This window comes from Ambystoma mexicanum, chromosome 5q (assembly GCF_040938575.1).
Source record: "Ambystoma mexicanum isolate Mex_15411 chromosome 5q, UKY_AmexF1_1, whole genome shotgun sequence".
Lineage (NCBI taxonomy): Eukaryota > Metazoa > Chordata > Amphibia > Caudata > Ambystomatidae > Ambystoma > Ambystoma mexicanum.
This window is the reverse complement of record NC_090933.1, coordinates 922,744,674-922,770,774: the sequence shown is the minus strand read 5'-3', so window position 1 is coordinate 922,770,774 and position 26,101 is coordinate 922,744,674. Positions and strand designations below refer to the sequence as shown.

The 26,101-nt window shown below is 46.3% G+C and overlaps 1 protein-coding gene across 1 annotated transcript in view; it reads right to left on the bottom strand.

Annotated features, from left to right (window-relative positions):
* Positions 1–26,101, bottom strand: part of SPAG1 (sperm associated antigen 1) — a 1,725,603-nt gene that overhangs the window by 1,637,574 nt on the left and 61,928 nt on the right. The window contains exon 2 of the mRNA XM_069621435.1: positions 7,814–7,942. Coding sequence (XP_069477536.1) covers positions 7,814–7,938 — 125 coding nt within the window. The 5' untranslated portion in view covers positions 7,939–7,942. The remainder of the gene's footprint in view (positions 1–7,813; positions 7,943–26,101) is intronic.

Genomic DNA, 26,101 nt, shown 5'->3' with positions numbered 1-26,101 from the left:
GCATAAGAATAGCACCCGACGCTGAGGGAGCGGATGAGACAGATAAGAGGCCAGATGTATATATTGAAGGGAATGGGTGACGAGGCCGAACCCTGTGGCACACCACACGTGAGGTTAAAGGAGCGAGACAGAAAAGGAGGAAGAGAAAGCAACTGAGTGCGATCAGACAGAAATGAAGAGAACCACAAGAGGACCTGGCCCGTAATGCCAATCTGGGACAGGCGGTTAGCAAGATGGGATGATCGACCGTATCAAAAGCTGCTGAAAGATTCAACAAAATCAGAGCCCCAACACCACCAGCATCCACCAGCCTGGCCATTCCATCCAGAACTGACACCAATACGCTTTCCATACCCAGACCTGGCCTAAAGCCAGATTGGGCAGGATCAAGCAGTGTAGATGACTCTAGAAAGGAAGAGAGAAGAGGGGAGACCAAGGATTCCAGCAATCTCATAGAACCATATACCAGTATCACAGTGTTGGCATGCATGGCTGCATTACGCTGCACTTGGTGTGGCCAAAGCCTACCCTCTTGAGAGCATGGCCTACGGCGGTAGGGCCTTGGCCACACCCCTGCAGCATAATACAGGCACGCATGAGAGCCTGTGGCCAGGTACCACAACCCACAAACTTAACACAGCCACCGGCAGTTCTACCCAACCCCCACAACAGAATACAGCCATGCATGGAACCATGTAACCAGTTAGCAGAATCCACAACCATAACACCGCCTCCGGCACCCATACACGCTTCCATTCACATAGTATTTTACTACTTCCAACCAAACAACAAAATATTCACAACATTGCCCCTGCTCCCAACACTCTATTAAATACAAAGAATCAATACATCATAATACAGTTCCTCTGGCCCAACATGAGAAAGAAATGTACCAAATGTGTGAGCTGTGACCACTGACCAGCTTCTTCCTCATGTAGACATTTTTCTCTACAAACATACAATGAGGTTATAACAAATCTGTATACCCCAAGATAAGTGACAGCCACACGGACAAATGCAGCCTGTAAAGTGAGCGCTGCAAACCACACATTGAAAGCCCCAGAACAAAAGTACGATAGAGAGAAATATATTTTATTAGACTGCTGACTTGCAACATGGGGCAGTTGCTGAAGGCCTCCCTGAACCTCATGTTCACTTTCCACTGAGAGGAAAGGCCCTGATGCCGTCCTTACCATTGACACATCAATTGCCAAATATTTTATTATTTCAAGTATGGCAGTGTGAAAAGACAATGAGGTGAGAATAACTTCTGTATACCCAAAGGGAAGTGACAGATGCAAAGGCGCCAGCAAATGCAGCTTGTGAGACGATCGCTGCACAGCACACATTTAAAGCCAGACAACAAAAGTAATACAGAGAGAAATATATTGCTGTGTTATGACACTGCTGGCTGGCAACATGGGACAGTTGTGGGCCCCAACCCCCCTCACGCTCAGGGCTCATTTCAACTGAAAGTGTGCAACGGACCGGATGCCTTAGTGAGACAAAGCACTGGGTCAAAGCTCTGAACAAACAGTATGCATAGAAGAGCACAGACAGACACCTCTGAGATGCACAGCATGTTTGTGGCTGCAGCTGTTAACTTTTACATCTCCAGATGTTTTGGACTACAAATCCCAATCCCCCTCTGCATTGACAGTCATAGCTAGGGAATATGGGAGCTGTAGTCCAAAACATCTGGAGCGCCAAAAGTTGCAGACTTGTAAACTATTGTATTGTATATAAAACAATTTTAAGAAATTGGTTTAAAAGACAGAATCTTTGTTACTGTGCCATGCAGCAGGGAGCCATTGCATTAGAAAATGGTTTAAAAAGAAATAGTAAGGCGTGCTTTTCTGGTTTGCCGTTGTCATTTTACTTTTCTGGCCTATATTTTTTTTTTAAAGAGAAACAAAACATGTGCACCTCCTGTACAATCCTGTACCTGCTGAGCTACTGAAAAGGAGAGAACATGGGAAAAGTGTCAGAAAAAGCTTCACAATAGTGAGAGTGACATTGAACAAACACCAAAACACACCAAGGGCCCGATTCATGGAATATTTGCACAGTTCAATGTCAGTGCACATGGTTATTTTTGTAGTACGAAATGACTTCCAACTGACTTTACAATATAAAAATACACTTTCCACAGTTCCATGAAGCAGGGTTTGTGTCGGCATGCAAAGTAATTTTTAAGCAGTGCAACGTCTTTTTGAACCGTGCAAAATGTAAATGAATCGGGCTTCGAGTTCTGATTTAAAAATAACAGGAGTTGAAAGAAAAATACTGTCAGACATTACGTAACCAGTTATCTGGAATATTTTTGGACTTGTTAAGAAAATAGTGTATGTGGTACTATCGTTCCATCGCTTTCCACGTCTCAAGCCAAATCTACTTTTCAAATGCATTTTAGACCACTGTCTCAGAACATAAGCACTGCTACTTCACTTTTCCATTTTTGGGGGGGCCTGGAAAATTTCACCGTGAATGTAAGCTTTGTCAAAAATCCAACATTACAGCAGTGTCTACATTCTTGCTAGCAGGTAATTACAATAGCTATTGCAAAGTATGGGCGGGGATTTGGATACACATTGAGAATGAAAGCCCATGAGTTTTACGCGCCCCCAATACCCTCTCTGTTGCCTCCTTCTTGCCTGTCCACAAAGAGACCGAAAACAGGTTGCTATTAACAGTAAAATACTAAATCGAATATGTAAATCCAACGTCTCATACACTAATGACAAAGAACCTGTGCAGTGGCGCTGCCATAACTCTGAATCTGAACACGGGCAAGTGGTTCTCACAGATATTGAACTGCAGCATAATGTTTGACATCTGGTATGCCACAAAACTGGTAAATGTAAGTCTTCAAATATAGCAATAAGTGGATGGAAGGCAAACTATGGTCAGTTGATGGCACAGCATTAGCCGTACCAGCAGCATTCACGGAGAGGAGTACATTCTAAAATACAAGAATGCTTTCAACAAGGAAAAACGCAGTTTCATTACGTGGAGCAAGATGATAATTATTCAGGCAGCAGCACACAGCCACAGTACCTTTCAAACCACCACTGACATTCTTTGAGATCCGAAGATTCTGCTGTGTACTTATTTGTCCTTAAATTTACTTGTATGGGAGTAACCAAGCAGCAACAGCAATGCCATTTTTCAGACTGACTAGCGATTGCCACACGTACAGTGAAATCCTTTCCCCAACTCTACAAACCGCACGCGACAACTAGACACTTTACCTCGAGGTCCTCAGTGCAGAGACAGTGTGTCCGTTTCACTGGTCATGCAAGGGCATGCAGCATATGAATCAAATGAATGGACAATTTAGCATGCCCACCGTACACTAGAGGATGCTGTTCCTTGCTCCGACTAGGACTCCGGCGGTATGCCTGATTAAAATGCGGTAGCCTACCACCTGCCTTGGTAGGGTTGCCTACTGTCATGTGCCATCTACGCGCCATCTGCAATTGAGCCTGCCTGAGTCGCCAGACAAAGAGGTTGCCTCAGGACCCATCATGCCGTAATGAAGGGTACCTGCATTCACCACACAAGGAACTCGCCTGAGGAGGTACCTGCCAAATGGAGCAGTACGCATGGATACCGCTGGCACACCACCGTCTTCTTCCAACTAATGAAATATATAAATCAGATGAACCACTTCTCACTCCCACGCCCTTTCCATTTCCTCTTCTCAACACCAGATGCCGCAAAACATGTTTGCCAGCCCCTTTCGGCGCCGCACTATCCTTGGATACAACATGGCGGCGTTACCCACAATTATGACGCACATCGCGTTTCCCTCCAGCCAACCACCAGGCGTGTCCAATGTCCACCGACATCACGCCACACTGCAGACCAATCAGACTTTTGACCGCAGAGCGATCAGGGAATTGGGAGTGCAGAGCATAGCCAGATATCACATTTGAGACATACATTTTACCTGCTTTTAAAAAAAAATTACAGAACGGACGATCACCAAATTTAGAAAAGCATGCTTTCGGGACCAAGCTATCGATCCTGCCGCAAATTTTATGAAAATCCGTCCAACGGTTTAACGCAAGCGCAAAAGTTTTGTCCATTCAGTCTATGGAAAAAAATAAATTGGGACCCCCCTACAAGTTTGGCCCCCCCCTTGAAAAAACCTCACCAAACTCCCCAAAATAATTCAGAGCGGCCCATACACTTTTTTTTGCAAAGTTTGATGCTAATTCGTCCTAATTGGTCTTCCTATGGGGTGAGCAACTTAACCATAACTACACAGCCGCTACTGCGTGCCGTGTAATAAAGAGAGGAAGAGACTTGCTGGGCAATTACCACACAATCTCCCTGCTAGATAGCTCAGGTGAAATATTTGGAAAGGTTATTTTAAGTTTGTTGCAGGAGAGGGCAGATAACCACCAAATAATGTCTTACCTTCAAGCAGGGATTCAGAAGAATAGGGGGACTACTGATCAATGAATCAATCATTGTCTTTCTTTTAATCCCGAAGTATACAGCATTACTAAAAGTGAAGTTATACGCAATATTTCTGGATTTAAGAACTACATATGATGGTGTGGCAAGAAATAATCTCTGTCAAATGTTACATGCAAGAAAAGCCCCAGCACATTTGATCACATTAGTACATCAACTCTACTCGGACAATCATGCAGCGGTTCGTTTTGGTCATGGTGGTGAACTATTAGAGAGAGAGGGGTCTGGACTGTCCTCAGATGGGTACGTTAAAATATCCAACACTCTTTTAGGTTGATAATGTGGCGATTCGTGCAACCTCTCCCCATTGCCTGAGAAACTCCCTGGATGTCTTAGTAAGAAAATGTTAACTACAGTAAGTTGTAAATACGGAAAAGACAAAAAGGTAATGGTTTTCCGCCCTAAATACAGTAGACCCAGCACACTAACATTGGATATAGACAGACAAAATGGGAGCAGGTGGAGTTTTTTGATTTGGGGGTACGTTTCCAGGAAAATGGTGAATGGTCATCCCAGATAGAAAAATTCACACGAATCTTCGCAAATATGGTGGGGCCACTAAATCTTTTTTATAATGAACTTGGGAGTGGTGACTTATCCCCAGCTTTGATTCTGTACAACAAGCAGGCTTTGCCAGCCTCCACTTATGAGGCAGAAATCTGGGGATGTGGGAGATACTGGGCCCTGTAAGGAAGGCATGGCATCAAAGTAAGACAGACAAGTGATCCCAGTTCAAGGGTTTTTATTAAACTGTAAAATTGGTGAGCTAAACACCCAAGCTAAACCTAACTCTAAGATGGGAGCAAGGTACAACCATCAAATAATACAGCCCTAGTGGAGTCTACTCAAATAAAAAGGGCCTATACTAAAAAAAGAAAAAAACCATTGCCAATCCTTAATGCTGCGCTACAAAAGTGCCTGCTGCAAACTCTCCTCTCAGAACAGGTTATCATGCCATGTTCTTTTTGGAGAGGAGCGCCTGCTACCTTTTTTGAAAAGTGTGGGATAATGTTCACAAGAAAATAAGAAAGTGTTCATAAAATGATAAGTCAGGATGTTATGGCCGGGGTCCCCGTTCCCCACGTTTTTAGCACAGGACAAGGCAGGACTCAAGGACACCACACTCCTGGGCTTCTCCGTCACAAGCTTACAGTTCCTTTTCTCAGTATCAGGGCCTTCTGTGCCCAAGTCTCTTATCATGCAAAGTCTCTTGCTTCAGAGGGCCCGATACGCCAAAAACAACAAAACAAAAGTTCCTTCTGGTATTCTTCACGCTGGGTGATTACCTTTCACCCTTGGATCTCCTCAGCCAGGCTCCGAACCGTCTCTAAATCACCAGCCTCCCTCAATCGGGTTCAGACCAACCACTGTCATCACAATGTTCACAGGTGTTTTAACACCATGCGGGATTCACTTCCCTTGGCTTTCTCCTGGCATCCATCCGTCGGGTTCACATTGCTATTTTTAATACAAGTTCAAAAGAAAGCCATTCTATACCAGTTATGTTCATTTACCCAAGTCTGGGTCTCAGCCTCCAGTCAGGCTTCACACTGTTCGATCATCAAAGTTTGCACAGCATTGCCCTCAGCCGGGCCCAAACACCTGTTTGGCAATAGCAAAACTACTGTAATGTGTCAAAAACTTCGATTGTTCAAGGGATTTGGCTCAACCTTTGTATGACCACCTTAATACCTTGCAACCGGCCTTCCCTATGGCCTCTTGGTACTTGAAGTTACTCACAATGTTCAACAGTCTCTGTTCAGGAGAGGGGTACCAGCCAGGGGCCTTCAACTGCGCGTCCACGTGGCGCCAGACCACTCTATCTTCGATACCAAGTTTGCTCACAAAAGACCTCTTGTCGATTTATCTTCTTAACGTTGGCACTGCAAGCTTGAGCCTAACACAGTCCGGTTGACTATCAGGCTCTCCCGACTCACTGGCTGTGCTGAACTCGTCTGCGGTTCCTTTGCGACTGGAGTCAAGGACAGTACTGCAGTGGCCACTTAGTCTCCGCGCCCTGGCTATCAGTGCAGGAGGGTGCCATATTCCGCTGACATCCGTCACACCACCTGCCAGCTGCGATTCCCAGTCTTAGATTTCTTTCATCAGAGGCTTCGTGGGGTCTGGGTTGAAAAGGGAAAGTCCCTCCTTGACGTCCTTTCGGGTCTCACTGCCTTTGTCCTCCGTTTGAACTACCATCCTGGAATAGCTGGTTCCTCGTGCGTTCGGCCTTGCTCCGAGCATGCTCTTGTGATCTGCCTTTTATCCTTATGGGGAAGGGAAAGGGTAGTTAGATGTGTGTAGTTGTGGGCAATTGCCCGACTCTGCCTGACCCTTGTGTTGGGACATGTCAGGCAAACTGCTCAGGTATTAGTCCGTTGTCGTTCACGCTGTGAGAAAGTGTTCATGTTGGAAAAGGGGGGGTAGAGTTTCTAAGTATCCTACTGAGCAGGATGGGGGAAAGGTGTCTAACGCATATCACCCTTCGCTGTCCCACTTCCACTCCCCAAGGACCCCCTGCCCCCTACCAAGGTGATCCTCCTGCACTGGTCCACCCCCAGGAACTGGATCCAATAGTGATGGCCGTGTCCTTGACACCTGGATGACAGATCCCCAGGGACTAGCTGGTGAGACACCTTCAGGTTTCTCACAGTCCATGGATTGCACGGAACAAACATTTTTAAAACATCTTTTATTACCGCTCCCCCCCGCCAACCCCTTGAGTGCCCCCTCAGCACCACTATATCTAGAATTAGATGTTATCCCAATGGGGGGGATTATATCTCATTGAAACCCATACTCCACTGGGTAAGATTGTGGCATACAAAGGGATTGGTGAAACATAGGGATGCACTTGATCATTTGATACCATTGGAGGGTGACAAGAGAATTGCTTGGATAAGACATAAAAATACCCTATTGGAGCTGGGTGAAAGAGTTGCCTATGAGAATCCCCCATTGATGAATGGCCAAACCCGCAGCAGAATAATCCAAACTGCAAACATGTTATCAGAAACATCTTGCTCTCCTCACCTGTTTATGATACCCGTCTTGCATCATAAGAATGTGATAATTTTAACAATATTTATATATAACCGCTTAGGTTTTAATGAAATGTGGTTTTACTTTGTCTTAACTGATAGTCAATTTTGCACATCCTTTACTTATTTTGTATGGTAGCAGAGTCGGCACTTTATGCAAAACTTGCAGATTTAACAAAATATGCACATTCATTGAACTGCTTTATGTATTTTGTACATTGTTTTTAAATTGTAATTACTTTTTAGTTGAAATAAAGTATTGATGATAAAACAAAAACAAGGGCTACCTCAGTATGATGAGAATCTTTTCCAAGTGTTTAACATCGGTGCATGTTTCAATGAACTTGTAATCAAGATGGTCGATTGGAATTTGAAAGGTTTTTGTTGTTCCATAATTCATTAAAGATGACATTGGTCTGAAAAGTAAAGAATACATTATACATCTGGGAATAATCTCCTCTCTAAAATACAAGAAATACATTAGTTCAGATGTGTATGTCAGTCAGTTTCAAAGGTGTTTTGTGTAGCACATAAATCTATCTTTCTCTGATATCTGTTCTCAAATGGGAGCCGTTTAGTGGCACACAAGGTTCTCATCAACATGGGATTATTGTGCAACAGACTAAAAGAAACCTGAATGTGTGAGGATATTAACTACACTACATACACAGACGCAAGGGCAGCCATATCCATACTGTATCATTTTCCAAATGGGACTAGGCTTTTTAGTTCCACTGGTGTTAACCCTTATGTGCGAACCCCTGACATGTCATGCATTCAAAATAATTCATTCAACGTTTAAGTCAGCCACAACCTTTTCCAAATTATGACTTTCAGCCACTGAATTTTGGTGATCCTCAAAACTCTCTGCTTAATCTGTTAATGTCATCAAGCTATAACCTGCTCTCAGGTTACACCCTTATACTGCCAAGCTCAATATTGTGTACCACAAAATCCAAAGAATTCTTAAATATCACAATCAACGAGCTAGATAAAGCAAGTGCGCCTGGATCACTTGGCAGTGTTAACAATAGACAATATATACATTCTTGACGGTCATATTCCTTTCAGTTTAAATATCATTAAGTACCATTCTGCATGCTGATTAAACTAGATTAACCAACATCTAGTTCCGACTTTCAAGTATGACTTTTTCACCTCTTACGTATTGTTCTTACAATAATGCACCACTCACTACCTAGTTAATTTCCCAGCTCGGAGGCACAGCCACTCGAGGCCAGCACACGGCCCCCCAGGCAATGTTGTCGCGGATTGTGGTTATGGTTAAAGTTGTTTGGGCTAGCACCTCTCTGATTGGGACAGGAGTGGGGGTAGTTTGGGAGGGGTGTTTTGTTGGAAAATTGCTTGACACGCGACTGGGAACTAGAGTAGAATGTACTTGGCCTGGCACCATTAGATTGCGATCACTGCGCATCTGGGCTAACCCCCTCAACCTATTTCTTGGTTTAGACCACGGTCTATTGTTAATAGTCTCCTGGCCAAATGGCTGATGATAACATTATCTGTATGAGCTGGAATGTCAGGGGGCTGGGTAACTGTGATGCTTCAGCTAAAACATGGCGCTGGTGTGCAATGCATTCTGGGGGGACTCAGAGCCATAATGGATATTTATTCCATGCCTCAGTGAAAGCTGCACTTGCACACAGATTTTACTGAAAAACATGGTTTCAACATTATTCGTTGCTGAGACTGGTATGCATGCCTCAGCCAGGGACACGGAGCTGGGAAAGCTAAGATCCACAGGTGCCGGCTGGTACCCGATGTTTGTTATGCCCCGTGCCAAAGTTGAAAATGAGTTATGGAAGTGTGTTCCGTGGTGCTTTAGAAAAGGGAAGCGCTTTACTGTCGGTCGACCCGGCCTGAAACCAACGGTCACTCATCAACGCGCAAGCGCTAATGCCAGAAGGTTTGAGAAATTGCCACCCCTTTTGAGGAGGGCATATAATAAGGAGCTCTGGAAAGGTCGGGCGGGAAAAGCACATAGACCTCAGTCAGAGGGGGGACGCCTTGTTCCGAAATACCCGTGGGTTGTTGGGCTCTCGGCCTGGCTGTTACCGGGGTCTTCCAGGCGCTTCTGGCGAGATGAGGAATTCAGTTACGCCCATGGTGAAGTATTCTTGTTAGCTTATTATCTTTTATGTGATTTATTTCTGTGTTATCACTTACTGCTTATGTATTTTTAACTATGAATAAATAGCAGTATAAGTGCTACTTATCTTCTAACTATGCGTGTGGGTGTGAATCATTGCTTCTGCCTAGCTACGTTCAAAGTATTTGTTCTGCTATGCAATGCACTGGTGATAAATAAGTGTCCTTGCACTCTTGGCGAGCAAGACAGTAACCACACCAAAATGCGCAAACTACAGTTATATACTGAACGGCACAAACTGCTTTTTTACTGCAAGAAACACACGCCTGTGTTACGCACATCTCTCATCCCTGCTCTCCGGGATCCCCTTGTCCCTATCCTCTGGGGCAGAGACTTTAACACCATTTTGGATGTAGACCTCGACAGGTCGGGCTCCAGACCCTACCAACTTTCCAGAGTAGCCAGGTCCATCATAGAGGCACAGGCCCAGTTGGTAGTGTCCGACGCATAGAGACTAATTCATCCCGATTCCTGATCTTACTCCTCAGTACATGATTCACACTCACGCATTGATAGATGGCTTCTCTCGGACATACTAATCGGAACCATTACACATACGTCTATTCACCCCAGGAAATGTTCTGACCATTCCCCGGTGTCAGGCTCCTTGAGGTGGAGCGCAGACAACCCAGAATCTCGCTCGTGGAGATTGAAACCACACGCTCAACTAGATATTACTTTCGAAACGGAGTTGGGGCCTGCTAGTAATTACTTTTTTACACAGAACACTGACTCAGTTAAATCAGAGGCTACTCTCTGTAAAACATTCAAAGTTTACATCAGGGGCATTGCAATTTCTAGACTTGCTTCCCTTGAGACCCAATACGCATCCTCCCAATCCCCTAGTGTCCTTTCCGATGTAGGTGCAGAGCTAGATCTTTCTGCACACATGCGGAACGAGAGTGGAAGTTTCTTGACAACCCCCTTTCTGCATGCAGATAAGGGGAAGGTGAGCGCCCGAGTCATGTCCTTGCCAGACTGCTTTGTCAGGAGACTGGTACATCTCATATTTCGGCCATTGGGAGGGCTGATGGCACCTGGCCTTGAAATCCAGCGATGTTAATGCGAAATTCCGCTCATGTTACGAAACCCTTTATTCCAACGCGGACAATCTTCCCCGCTGCCACCATTGAGGCATATTTGGCTGGCCTTCCGCTCTCCGTACTCTCCTCTGAAACAAGGGATGCCCTAGACAAACCGATTACATCCGAGGAAATACCTAAAGCGATCATCGCCCTGGCCTCTGAAAAAAACCCTGGATCCGACAGAATCCCTCTCGAATTCTACAAGCGCTATAGAGCTCGCTTGGTTCCTCAACTGTCTGCCCTGTGGGAGGAATCCTGTGAGTTGGGCGTTCTTCCACCCCCCTCCTTTCGAGAGGCTAGAATATCAGTATTACTCAAACCAGGCAAACCTCCCACACAACGCGGCTCATACAACCCCCTATCTCTTATGAACTGCAATGTTAAGATCTATGCCCAGGTGCAGGCTCAGGGATTGGCCCCATATATGTCATATATAATACACCCTGACCAGTCCGGGTTTATCCCTGGGCGTTCTACTTCTTTCAGTTTTGGTGTGCCCGTTTAACATTCTTGCCCGGATAGACCCAGACATACCGGCGGTCACGGCTACTCTCGATATGCAGAAGGCGTTCGACTGTCTCCTGAGTCTACCTCTGGCAGGTTCTTGAGAGAAGTACCTTCGGCCCTTACTTTCGGTCCTGAGTTAGACTTCTGTACTCTTCTCCCGTTGCTAGGGTCGGCACTGAGGACCGTTGTTCAGCCCTATTCCGAATAGCCAGAGGCACGAGGCAGGGATGCCCCTTTTCACCCTTAATATTTGCTATTGCCACCGAGCCTCTAGCTGACAGGATATGCCAAATGCATGTCTTAGAAGATGTCATTTTTTTTGGAGAGATATCGGGACTCAGGGCGAACTGCTCCAAATCAACACTGTTTCCCTTAACTGAAGTTACCACCCCCGTCAGACACCTTAGGTTTTACATGGTCACAATCGGAGTTCAACTATCTTGGAGTAGTGGTCGCACACCATCAGAATGTGCGAATTCCTTACACAGGGCCACCCTTGCCTGCTAATGTACAGGTTGGTATAACTTACCAATCTCCCTGGCGGGCAGGATAGGTATTCTCAAAATGATTGTACTGCCCCAACTCTTCTACAGGTTCCTAAATATCCCTCTATGGCCGGGCCGCAAGTTCTTTCAGACACGGACCCGAATTGTCAACGCTTTTCTGTGGCACTCAGTGCGGTGCGGTTTGCTTGAAACTGGACACGCTGTCCACCCCAATGTCGGGGGGGGGCTTTGGAAGCCCCCAACTTTGAGAGGTATTGGATAGCTGCTCAAGTATACTACGCTTCCCACTGGTTTGTATACATAGACCACCACTACATACCAAACACGAGCACTTGGCTGTGGAGGACCGCGATATCCGCTCGTGGGTCCTCCCCTCTCATTGTGTCAAATTTGGACCCCACTGGTACCACAGCAAGACCAACACCTCGCATCCCTTTCATGGCGACTTCCCCCTTTGGAAGTTCCTCCCGGAATCTCCCCGTATAGACCACACAGCAGCACGTCTCTGGGCTGGGGCAGATCTCGATATTATGTCTTCGATCGGGGAAACTTCATTGAATGGCCAGACTTACCAGAGCCCCTACAAGGTAGACCCTCGCATTGGCTACAATATGAGGGTCTCTGACGCTCCCTTAAGAGAAGATCTCAGGATTTCCCTGCAATCCCATCGGACGACCCTAGATTATCCGAAATTTTGAATATCACATCCTTCAGGGGAAGGATTTCCAGATTGTACACCCTTCTACAGTACAAAGCTATCTCCCCCTTTACTAAACTTAGACATACCTGGGGGGAGGAATTGGGCATTGAGATGACAGAGCAAAGCTGGGACTGCATGTGTGCCTGTATTTACGACATCTCACTTAATTCCCGCTTTAAATTAATCAAATTTTAGTTACTCCATAGATTTCACTACACCCCGATTAGACTACACCCCAGGTACCCTAGATGTGGTTCGGACGATGCAGACTATATACACATGCTGTGGTCCTGTCCTCGCCTCTCCCTGTTTTGGGAGGACGTATGCACTACTATGTCTAAGATTCTAGACTGCGCTATCACCCCATCCCCGCTGCTATGTCTCTTTCACGAACTCCCTCGGCTGGGGCGTGACACCAGGAAACTGACTGGGTTATGTATGATGCTAGCAACTCGATGTATTCTATTACTCTGGCTTTGCCGTGGGGTCCCCACACACACACAGTGGCTCCGGGCTGTTACCTGGGCCTCAGATACAGAGGAGTGCTGGGCAGGCCAGCAGCCGATAATGTCTAGACCCAGGAACATTTGGACTCCATTTCGCTCTCATATTTCTTCCTTATCTACAGACACTGATGAGGACACTGGCGACCTACCCCCCTGGTTCCCACAGTAATTTAATTTAGGTATTTTAACTACTACTGTGATGTGTGCATCTTTGGTTACTGTGCCACTAACGGACTCATCACTGCTCTGTACAATCTCCTGTCATTCAATGGGTGTTTAATGCTTACCTCCAAAATACCTATGCACTGTTCGTGCTCTTGTTGTATTGTCAAGCATAATAAATAAAGCTTAAAAAATAAAAATACCATTCTGCAGTAAGTTACAAAATGTTTGTTTATTTGTACTTGAGACTGTCCGGAGACAAACACCAAGTGCATACACATAGAGCTTAAATCACCACCAACCACGAATTATCATGGGATAAATTAGCATACCTAAATATCTAAATTCATGTTCTTGCATTCACATGCATACCTAAGACCAGTCTCATTATTGTCGGAATGTTATATAGGAACAGTAGAAAACCTAATTTTACACACAATCATACACAGAGCATGCACTCGACTAACAGGATATCATTCTTAATACAGTTCTTCATGCAGTGTAATCTATTACCAAGTAACTCTTAAACATGCCAATACAAAAGAGCAAAGCTGCCACATTTTAGCTAACAATTAATGCCGATTCTTCTTTTGTTGACACAGCTTTGAAAAAGGAACAGCCTACTGAAGTTTTGGCAGAACTGGCTCGATCTACTCGGATGAGCGCAGCTTTCTTCAGGGCCAACATAACTACGAGTATGGTAGTGAGCAACCTGTAATAAGAAAAAAATAAAGAAATGGTGTAGCAAAGCCAACTGCAACGTTTACATACTCGGGGGGAGTACAGGAAGACAATATTGCAGATACAAGAAAACAAGAAACTAAGAAAAAGTACCTGTGGAAAAGAGGAGGTGGTCAAAACGGAGGAGTAAACCTCATGCTGTCAATAGTAGACCAGATTTATTTATTTGTTTATACCGCACTGTAGCCGGCAAGCATCAGGGCGCCAAAACATAACACACAAAATGACTCTTAACATACAGGCCACAAGACAATGAGTTTAATAGAAATTACTGATGTGGGGGCAGGTAATAACTCCGGGGGGAATTATCTAAACAGATGTGTCTTGAGTTTTTTCTGAAAAAGCCTGTATGAAGGCTCAAGTCTTATTTGTAAGGGAAGGTTCTTCCATGAGGTAGCAACTTTAATGTGGAAAGCTTTGCTCAGTCCATTTGTTTTCCTAAACCTAGGGATAACTAGTTGGCCCTGGGCTTCGGACCTTGAGGGCACAACCCGGCACATAAGCAATCAACTTCGTTTTGAGATGGACGGAATGAATACACCTGTGAGCCAAAGTCAAGACTTTAAATTGAATTCTGTCCTCTACGGATTACCAATTAAGGTTTCTCCTGTCTTCACTGATGTGTTCCATTTTCTTTTTTCCTTTTATAATTCTCACAGCACTATTTTGAATTTGTTTGCATTATGCAATATGCCCTTCATTTGCCCCCAGCAGGAGTGCGTTTCCGTAGTTCAGCCTGGACAGGATGGTTGTTCTTGCAGCCATGGCACAATTTTCCTCACTCAGGTAACGGCGTATTCTGTATAAAAGTCTTAGGTAATAGGAACAGTTCCTATACATGAGACTCTGTGCTCAGTGAAGCTCCCATATACATTCCCAGTGTCTTAACCTTATTTACTACTTATTTGGGAATCTATGTGGAGAAACCATATTGATGGCTTAATTTGGCCCTAGCTTGGTTGATCCCGAAGATCATTAATTCTGTCTTCTTGGCGTTTAAGCACAACCAATTGATGTTCATCCAGATTTCGCTAAGTTTGTAGAGTTTCTCAACATTAGCACTGTCCTGGCAATAGTCACCGCTTAGTTCAATGACCAACTGGGTATCATCGGTGTAGTTGGTAAAAAAATAGTCAGATTTTCTCATGGACCATACAGAGGAACATGTATAGATTGAAAGGGAGTGTCGATAGACTAGCCCCCTGTGGTACTCCACAGCCGATGGTCTCTATCGAACAGAAAACTATCCCCCCAGTGAACCTTCGATTTCCGATCCAAGAGGAATGATGTGAGCCAATCGATGGCCTCTTCGGAGCAATCTGCACCCTTCTCAAGCGCCTGTCTGAGCTCGTTATTGTCAAGAAAGTGAAATGCTGCACTAAGGTCAAGTAATATGGGTAGCCCGGCTTTCCCGTTCTCCACTATGCTCAGCATGTGGGACTGAAGATCAACCATTGCTGTTTTGCTGTTTAAGTACTATGTGCTGCACAGAAGCCTGGCTGTTGACTATGAAGGATCTCATTAGTTTCTACAAATTCCTGAAGTTGGTTGGTACTTGAAGTATAAAATTGCAATTGGTAATTGGTCTTGAGTTACCAGGGTCCCTTTGATTTTGGTCAGGCTTTTTTACCAGGGGTGTGATTGTGACCGTTTTGATGTCAACCGGTTCGTGACCATCCCGGAAAGAGGCATTCACCATCTTGGTGAGTAGAGGGGCAAAGATGTTAGCATTGTCTAGAATGAGTTTAGGTGGAATTATATTTTTGGCACATGTCGTGGGTTTCATCGATTGTTAAGTTTTTGTCATTTCTTCTGTCGTGATTTTATGGAATTTAAAGGGTTCTTTTTGTATTGGGGACTCGACTCCTGTGACTAGCTCGGCAGATACTTGCATGGGTCCAGCTAGAGCCAAGAAACATTGTGTATATCACAAGGAATCTATTTGCAAAGAAACATGTGTGTAAGAGTTGGTGTTGCCACTCCATGCAAATTTGCCAGAACCGTTGGTCCTGCTGCTGTGGGTGTCCATATAGAATGAGGAGGGGTAGTAGTGAACGTGAGTCCTGCTCACCTCTCAAGGAAAGTCAGACAATGTTTCCCAGCCTACGTGTACAATGCGTGGTTTGGTGCATGTTCCTTAGTTCGTACTAATCCACGGTGCTGGTATCGGTAACAAAAAGGGACAACACAGGAAAGGATGGAGCCTGTGTCACTCAAAGGAACAAAAAGGTAGCTATACATAACTGGCACTAAGGCCCACAGAAGGTTTGATGATACACTAGTTAATGAAGGCAACCTGGGACAGCGTACCCCCATTGTCTAGGTGCTACAGTTTGTGGGTCAGTGGAGACTACTGTCCCACCAAGGTGTCTGGAGCCCACCGGAGGCCCGCTTGCTACTATGGTGGTGTTTGATGGTGTGAGAAACCTGAAGGTGTCTCCGTAGCTAGACCCCGGGGATCTGTCATCTAGGTGGCCAGGCCACGGCCATCGCTATTGGATCCAGTTCCTGGGGGAGGACCAGTGAGGGAGGATTACCTGGATGGGGGCGGGGGGTCCTTGGAGAGTGCGACACTGACGGGTGAGACACGGCACCTCGTTCTTCCGACACATTTTCCCCATCCTACCACGTAGGATACTCCTAAACACAGCCCTTGCCCCCCAACTTTTTCCGACACGAACATTTTTGCACAACACGAAAGATAACAGACTAACACCAGAGCCGTTTACCTGGCATGTCCCAATACATGGGTCAGGCAAAGTCAGGCAACTGACCATAATCACACACCCGAATTTCCCTTCCCCACAGAGATGAAAGAAAGAGCACAAGAGCACAGGGCGAGCAAGGCAGACCGCACAACTCGAGAGCTAACACAGCACAGCAGTTCAAAAGGAGGCAAAACGCGGTGCATACCGAGGGGGTGATAAGGAGAGAAGCGACATTGCCCTTTCTGACTAAATCCTGTGAAACCTCCACAGATGGAAACTTAAGACTGAGAACACTAGCCAGTGTATATTGCAACAGATGTCAATATTACACAAGACCCTCCTCCGCTGATTACCAAGCCGGGGAGGGACGCTTGTCTCGGAGGTACCAACCTTGACTCCAAAGAGAAGAAAGCTAAGCAGTTCATCACAGCCGGTGAATCGAGGGGAGAGTCGATAAGAAACCGAACTGTGTTGAACGAAAAGTAGCAAACAGCTCATTTGAACTTTGAAAGGTTTAAAAAGCAACTATTGAGAAAAGAAGGGGAAAACCAGCAATAGAGACGCCACGTGGGTGCTCACGCAAGAAACTCTGGGCGATTACCCGATGGTAGCGACTACCACAACCAGAAGGCATTGGGAAGGGGTGAAGAGAGCTCAAAGTGGTCATACAGGGGTCTTATCAAATCCTCTGTACCGTCTAGAGTCTTTGACCGACAGATGATTGTGAAGCTAAGGGAAATGAATCCCACATGGTGAAATCAGCATATGAACTGTGCGACTTAAAGGTTGGCAAGAGTGAACCCAACAGAGTTAAGCCCACAATCAGGGGAGAAAAACCGAAGAACTGTTTAAAAAGACATTACAATTCATGAAAGCAATAAGTATTGGAAGACCAGGGGAAGTGAATTGTCCCCCTTGTCAGTTCATTGAGAAAAGGAACTGTTTGATTGTTTTGTGGACTATGCCTAGTGAGCGGTCTGCGCAGGAAGAGGGGGACCCAGGGGTGAAGCCATCACCCAACAAATACATGGAAGGGAACTTTGCTATTGAACACATCAGGCCTTCGAAGGTGAGAGATTTCATTATAAAGAGATTAACCATCAAGGAACCTGATCGCTGGCATGAACTGTCGACTTGTGCTGGGAAAGCTCGAGTGTGTACTGTGCTCCAAGGTCCCACCTTGTCCCGTGCTGAAAACGTGGGGAAGACCCCTGGCAATCCCATCCCGACTTATTATTTGGAACACTTCTTTCTTTATTGAAACCCTATCCCACACTCTTTCTGTAATTAGTGGTAAGGAATTGGCAATAGGTTTACTTAGTATAGGCTTCTTTATTTTGACACAACTCTACAAGGACTGCCTTATTTTTATTTGATGGACAAACCTTGCTCCCATCTTAGATTTAGGTTAGGCATTTATCCACCCTGCATTTGCAGTTTAATAAACACCCTTGAACTGTGATCACTTGCGTCTGTCTTTACTGTTGCCACCATGAGTTCCTTACAATGATCAAACGAAGAACCCTAATAGAGCCAGAAAATAGTAAAGGAGCATTTGTCAACACTACGCTTTAAAGCAGCCACACCCACTGCTGTACTACATGTGGGTTACATATTGATTGCAGTACCATAACCAGTGTGTAAAAGCACTACTACCCTGTACTACATGTGGGTTACATATTGATTGCAGTACCATAACCAGTGTGTAAAAGCACTACTACCCTTAAAGCAAACGCTGACAGAGATCGAAAGGATGAGGCACTAAAAACCAACAAGGCATATGCCCTGTATAAGCATTGTTCAAAAGCAATTTGCGCAAATAGACGCAGTCCCGCTGAGACTGAGAACGCAGGGATCCGATAGTGAACTTCGCCTTACCAGCCACAAGCGCGGGCAGACTCATGTCCTACTCCAAGGAGGTGGCCGTGTATGCCGGCGAGTGACTACTCAAGCCATGCATAGTGGGCTCTATGCTCACCTTTGGAGAAAACGCTAAGATTGTAATTGCCTGTAGGAGTGTACAGTCCGCCGTGGACTTGCAAGCTTTACCCACACGGCCCCATACTTGCATTCACTACAAATGAGGCGGAGATGGAAGGAAGATTCAAACGTCTTTATTCTTCTACTCCCTAGCTTCAACTGGTTTCCCCTTCCCGCCTCCCGCCCCTTCCCCTGGCTACCTGTCCGCCACTACGTGAGGTGGGTCTGACGAGAATGACACCATCATACGTCCCTCCCACCCCCTCCCCCGATACTAAACATGAGGTCCACTCTAGTTAATTTCCTCAATTAGTCTCTGAGGCTTTTTCCGTGTTCTGAGGTCTCAGGGCCTGGTGCTCTTCACTGATCTCTTGGTGGAAAGGGATCATCTCCTCGCTGGAGTCCACTCCATCTCCTTCATCGGATGAATCCCACTCAGGGTTTGTGACGTCTGGAGAGTGAGCATTGGATGGGATAATGCCTGGCATCTGCCTAAAGTGTAATGAATTTCTTGTAATGGTTTTCCGTCACCCTCTGCCGTGATAAGGGATCCTTTTACTCAAGTCACTGTTAGGGGTTCTTCCCCGAATGCAGCCATGCTCTTCCGGCTCTGTGTTTGCCGTGCTATGACCACGTCTCCAGGTTCCAGACTATTATGTCAGGCTCTACGGTCTTCATCTGCCAGTCTCTTCATGTTTTCGTTACTTCTGGAGTCTTATTCTCGCATCTAACATTCTCCCCTGTATCTCTCCTCAGGGTTGAGTACATGGGTAGTCTTGTTCTTATGTTCCTTAGTGTGGAATGCCCAAATGGATGTACTAGTTGTATGTCTGAGAATGGAGATTATTCGTCTACTGCTACTAGTATGCAATCACCCCCTTCCAGGGGTCTGAAAAAGTCCACTGCAATCTCATCCCAGGCCCTGTCCAGGAGGGCTGTCATGCAGAGAGTTTCAGGCATCTTATGTGGGTTGATGACTGCACAAGTGGGACAGCGTTTTAGAATATCTTCCACTTGGAGGAAACCATAGTTTTTGTCTGAGCATTCTTTTAGCAGATACTATGCCTCTGTGGCCCTCAGGAGCTAGCTCCAATGCCTTCCAGCGTAAAGTCCTGGGAATCACTAGTTTGGTGCCCTTGAGTAGTAGTCCTGCCTCAGTTTTGGTCAGTTCGTCCTTGACGGCTACGAGGCAATTGACGTCTTATTTTGTTTCCTCACAAGTGTTGTCGCCCACTTGACGGGCCCGTTTCCAGTGACCCGTTTCCAGGCACCTAAGGATGATTTGTAGGCCTTGGTCGTGTTCCATCTCTTGGTCTATTTGATGCGTGTCTAGCCCATTCGGGGTGCTTCCATGTATCACTTGGCAAATGTATTGATCCGCAATGGATTGGGCGGCTTGGGATTCCTTGCCACAAGAGGAAGTCCACTGGGTTGTTGTCCTTGCCGGGCCTGTGGACTATAGTGAAGCTGTAATCCTGCAGTCTTAAGGCCCACCTTGTGATTCTCGGCGGCATCTTGGCCTGTGGATTCCCATAAATGAACAGCAGCACCTGGTGGTCCATGACAACCATGAATGGTTTTCCATACAGGAAAAGGTGCAATTGTTCGCAGGCCCAGACCACGGCCAAGCCTTCCTTTTCTTCCTGCGAGTAGGCTTTTTCTGTTTTTGATAGGCTCCCGCGGGCATAGGATACGATGTGTCTTGCTTGGTTGTCATTATCATCGATTTGTGTCAAGATGGCGCCTAGGCCTACTGGGCTGGCATCCATGATCAGCTCTGTATTCAGTTTCGAATTGAAATACGCCTTGTTTTTTGCATCGGATATGCACTGCTTGATCGACTGGAATGCTTGTTGGCATGTCTCTGTCCATATGAAGCCTGTGTTCTGTTAGAGTGCTGAGGGGATCACTGACAGAAGCAAAATCTTGTATGTAGCGGGTACAATAGCTGGCAAGTCTGAGGAATGAGCATAGTTCTGACGTGGATTTGGGTGGTTCGGCATCTGTGAGTCCGAGGACCTTTTCAGGATCTGGAGTCATCCCCTTTGATGATAATATGTGACCGAAAAAATCGGAGTGTCTGTTTTCTAAATTTGCATTTGTCCTTGTTCAGTGTGAGTCGGGTTTCCTCGAGGGCCAGGCATACCCTCGTGAGCGTGTTGGTCTTGATCTTGTGCGAAGACTAGTATGTTGTCACTATAGTTTAGACAGTTTGGTATATGTTTAATGACTTTATGACTTTCAGATTTAAATATTTCTGTCGCCGAAGAGACCCCGAAACTGAGGCGCTTATATCTGTATAACCCCAGATGGGTGGTGAATGTAGTGATGTATCTAGATGCTTTATGTTACGCTCACCTGGCTCCCACAGAGGCGTCGATCTGGACTGGACAGCTGCATTCTCCACCAATGTGACGCGTAGGGCCGAGATGACAGACTGGATTGGCCCACCTAGCTTCATTTGCTTGGCCCGTAGGAATATTTTTCTGCAAATGGAGAAAGGGAATTAACCACCTGTGGAGTGGAGCGTAAATCCCCCCCACCCTGCTGTGCTCCCCACTCATCACCTTTGATATCCCCTCTTATAGTCTCACCTGATGGTTTGAAAAGATGAGCTCTCCATCCTGCATTGAGCGCAGGGGCGCGTAGATAACCAGTTGCTTAACTGGCTTGAAGGAATTGGTGAGTTCCAGAACAATATTGACTCCGATATTCCCGGCAAGACGCCGTAAGTATGTAGTTCGTAAGAGTTCAAATGCCTGACTTTCACTCTTGTCCGATTCCTTGCAGGTTGCAGCTTGACCCTACTGAAGAGTTCCTTGTGGCAACCGGTAATATTCTGGTAAGGATTTGTATTATCCAACACAGTTCGATAAAATAATGTCCATATGTAATCTGTTGCTTTCTCCCTTATCCAGGCGTTGAGAGAAAGTATGAAGTCTCGGGGAATAATGCCTCCGGCTGTAAAATCAGGTAAGTCTTTTGTGGTGAGGAGGGTTCCCCTTGTTAATCCCTTTGTTTCACCTTGCTGTCCTTTTGTTTCCCCTTAGGGGCCGGGGTTCGGCTAGGATGCAGTGGAGGCTGCGCCGACCCGTGAAGAGGAATAGTACCCCCGGTGGTAAAATCAGCCAAGTCTATGGGGGTATTCCTCTGTTTATTCCCTTGGCTCACCTTGCTGTTCTTGTCCTCTCCTTAGGGGCCGGAGTGAGGCGGGAACATGCAGGAGGATGCGGTGGAATGTGAAGATGCTGCGAAGGCCGGTGAGTTCAGCACGGCGCTGCAGCAGGTGAGGCGACGCGCATAAAATAACTTCTTTTTTCCAGCTCGAAGGGAATTCAGGTAAGGATCAAAGGTATTGCTCTTGTTCTAACCTTTTCTCCTTCTTTCTCCCTTTTTCTAGGAGCTCCAAACTCGAGGCGGGCGTGGCAGAAGACTGGATGCAGACTTGCAGGCACGGTGAGCGTCACGCTGCTGGATGCAGAATAACGTGAAGCGTGTGCTGCTCTTCGGGCGTGGTTTAAATAGCCGCCAAAGTAGTCCCAGGTAAGTATTCCTCCCCAGCCCCACCTGAGTAAAAAAATAGTCACTAGGTAAAATAGTCCCTTCCAAGCCTCTTTTGGCTTGGAGCTCTTGCAGCATGGTCTGCATCAGGTAAGTTTGCAGCATGGTCTGCATCAGGTAAGTTTTAATCTATGAGCCTGGCACCATAGGCGCCAGGACTGACTCTCCATATGAGCCTGGCACCATAGGCGCCAGGACTGCACCCAAATAGCCCCTAGCAGGGGTTGTTGGGCTTGCTTGGGGTAACTTGATGCCTGCTTCTGGGGTTGCTGGACTTGGTCTTGGTCCCCGGGGGTAGGCATCATGACACTTTATTCAGTTCCAATTGGCGATATCCCTTGTTGAGGTCTAGCTTGGAGAATATTGTTGCCCCATTCAAGAGGTGTACCATATCCGGTATGCATAGGGTTTGGTGGCGTTCCCCAAGTATGGCTTCATTTGGCCGCTGCATGTTCACGCATATGCAAATGTCTGTGGAGTCCTTCTTGGGTACAGGGACTACGGGGGACACCCACGGGGTGGGCCCTTTGGCCGGTTCGATGATGTCCGCTTCAAGCAGTTTCAGAAGTTCTTCTTCAACTGGTTTTTGTATATTTATGGGGATTCCTCTGTAGTGTTGTGCTACGGGAGCAACTTTTGGGTCAATGTGAATCTCAATCCGGCATCCTTTCAATTTCCCCAAACATTTGAACAACGCTGGGAACAACTGTTCGATTTTAGCGGCGGGATCCAGATACTTGTGTACCATGAGTCTGTGTAGGATGTGGATGAGACCTATTTCAATTGCTGCCTTGCAGCTCAGGATGCACCCGCTTTTGGTGGACGCCTTCAACACGTGCACAGGGATTTCCTTTGATTAACCTTTGTAATTGCATGATGCTATGAAATATCCTTCACATGGTAATGGTGTCTTCGATCCGTATGGGTAGATCTGCGCTTTTGCAGTTTGTAGACATGGGGCGTGCGGTATGCTGTCGTATACCTCCTCACTTATGACGTTCATGGTCACCCCTGTTTCCACTAGGAATTCACCGGCCGTCTTATTTACTTGAATGACCAGTGTTGGACTTTGCTCCTTCGCCGTCGGGTTTCCCAAGGCATATAGGTACCCTTTTTTTCTCGGTTCTTCTCGCGGTTTCTCACTCCTGTTGTCTTCCTCAGAGGATGCACTGGATCTGCTATCGGATTGTGAGTGTTCAACCAGATAGCGTACATATCTCCTGGGCCTTCTTCATCTTGAAGATGGTGGTTTACTGTCCTGCCAGTCTCCTGACGCTCGGTCACGTCTTTTTTCTGACTTCTCTTCCTTGTGCCTGCGTTGGGAGGCTCATAGGCCCGGCTGAGAGCCCTGGGTGGACTCTGTGGAGATCTTTCTCTACCCTGTGATGGTTTTCCTCCTGTTCCTTCTCCTCTCGTTTGACTGCGGTAAATGCGCATACCGCTTTAAAATGATGGTCTCCCCCAAAGGCTGAACACTGTTGGCCTATGGCTGGGCATTGTCCTTCGTGCGGGAATTCGTATCCGCATCTAACACAATGGTTCGCCATTTCCTTTGTTCGCGCTCTCCAATTTGTGGATGCAGTCGCTTTTGCCATGTGTGATCTTTATTTTGCCCAAACCTTCGATTTGGGATGCCAATGCTGCATCTGAGCGAGTGAGGCACAGGATTTCCTCTAGGTTTCGTGGTTTTTGCAGTAGTCTTCTCCTAAAGTCTGCACATTTGCAACCTACTATGGATTTGAGAGCGCAATACTTCCTCATTTGAGTAGTTATTGAAGCCACAGTGCTTAATTTTTAGTCTCGAACGCATCACAAACGCGTCCATGGATTCTCCTTTGGTTTGCTTGATAGTGTGAAATATGTGTCTCGTTGTCCTCGTTTGTGTGCGGGGTGAAGTAATCTGTTAGCGTTGCTTTTAAGTTTGCATATGTATCAGTGGTACCTGAGGGGAGCTCATTCACAATGTCTGACATTAGAGCCGATAGAGAGTGTGAGGAGGCTGTGTTTCTTCTCTTCGTCCAGGGGGCCTATTGCTTTTACACACAGCTCAAAGTCTTTTATCCACCTCTTTCAGTGAGGGCCTAGGGTGCTGGATTCAGTTAGGTCGAAGTTTGTGGGCAGTTGTGTAATGAGGCTGTCCTGCATTCTGGCGGGCAGTGCCTGTGCTGGAGTCAGCTGAACGGTCAGAGTGTTATTCCCCATACATCTGTGTGGCCCTTCCCCCGGTGGGTGTGCGCTGCTCAGTATGATGTGCGGGTTTACTTAGCCCAATGGGGTTTGACTAACCTTTTATTTGCTGATGATCCATGAGACTGCGTGAGGAGGATTCTATTATCCCTTACGAAAAAAATTCAGTGTTTGTACGGTGATGTGACCCTTTCTTGCTCGGTTCACTGTTCTTGCCACCCACATGCTTTCCGTCGCTCTCTTGAGCCAATTGCACCTAGCGCGGCAATTTCTCGTTTCCAGACCGGTCTGATGTTTCTTTTCTGCAGGCCGCGTGTTCCTCGGCTCACACTTGTCACGTGTGCCCTTTTCACTGTCCGTTTCTGGACCGGGTTGTGTCTACGGTCCACGAGTCTGCTTTCCTTCCGAGAAATGTTCTTGTGCTCAGGCGCTTACTCGCCAGCGTGCTGCCGTAGGCGGCGTTTCCACTTATCCGTGGGTGGAGGCAGCACCCCCTCGAAACCCTGCCGGTATGGCGTGCCTGAGCCCCTCTATGCTGTCGAGCAGGACACAGCCTTCGCGCTCGCTTCTCCAGTGGCGTTGCGACTAGGACCCGCCACGAGAGCTATGCACCAGAATTCCGTGAGGTTCTTACAGTGACCTTGGCACCAGTGTACAGTCCACCATGGACTTGCATGCATTTCCCACACGACCTCGTACTTGCATTCACTGCAAACGAGGCGGAGACGGAGGAAGATTCAAATGTCTACTCCCTAGCTTCAACTGGTTTCCCCTTCCCGACTCCCGTCCCTCCCCTTCCCGTGACTCCCTGTCCTCCACCACGTGATGTGGGTCTGACGAGAACGACATCACACTGAGGGGCATGGAAATGCCTTCCATTGATGCAGGGATGCCATTTCACCAAAATGCCAGGGGTTGCTGAAGTGACATCACACGACCCTTGACCTCTGATGTCTACACAAGAAGTGATGTCATTTTACCCCACCCCGAAGTGACATCACGGGAAGCAATGGAACACGACCTTTCACATCACATAGCATTGTTCCTAAGTATATGATGAAAAATATGGTTCTGTAATCTGATATACATTTCATACAAGAACCATATGTACCATAAAGACCAGAGTGTAAAGGCCCATGTAAACACATTACTGTGAATGCAAGCAATGTCCAAGGCCTAATGATGTGTTATTATATAGCACTTGCGCTTAAGCGCTTTATGTAGAACAAATATACATACATTATCACCCAACCTGTGTTGGTACTCATTTATCAACCTCACAAGGATGAAAGACTGAGCTGGCCTTGCCAGGATTCAAACCTGCAACCTGCAGATCACACACATCGCAGCATCGAACGCTCAACCCACTGAGCCATCTTCCCCGGCTTTAGCCATTTTAACGGCTATAGTAAAATGAGCAATTACATGTCGAAATGTTCTCAAAGTCAAAAAGCAAATTTCCCTCTGTAGTGGATACCATTAAACAGATTTAACAGCTGGCCAGTCCATCTGCAAGTCTAGTGCAAAGTTGGCTACATGTCAAGCGTGCGTGGATCTACTTTTTAGGCTTCAGTGGTTGGCAAAATACATACAATTGGGAGCCTTCAAGACTGTGTATTAAAATATTTAGAGTAGCTCAGGGAAAGCAGCGCACTCATAAGGCATCCCATACTCTGACACTTGTTACCTCATACAGGCAAACAAACATCCTGAACAGCATGCCATGGAGATAGGAAAGACATTAAAACAAAGCATTAATTGT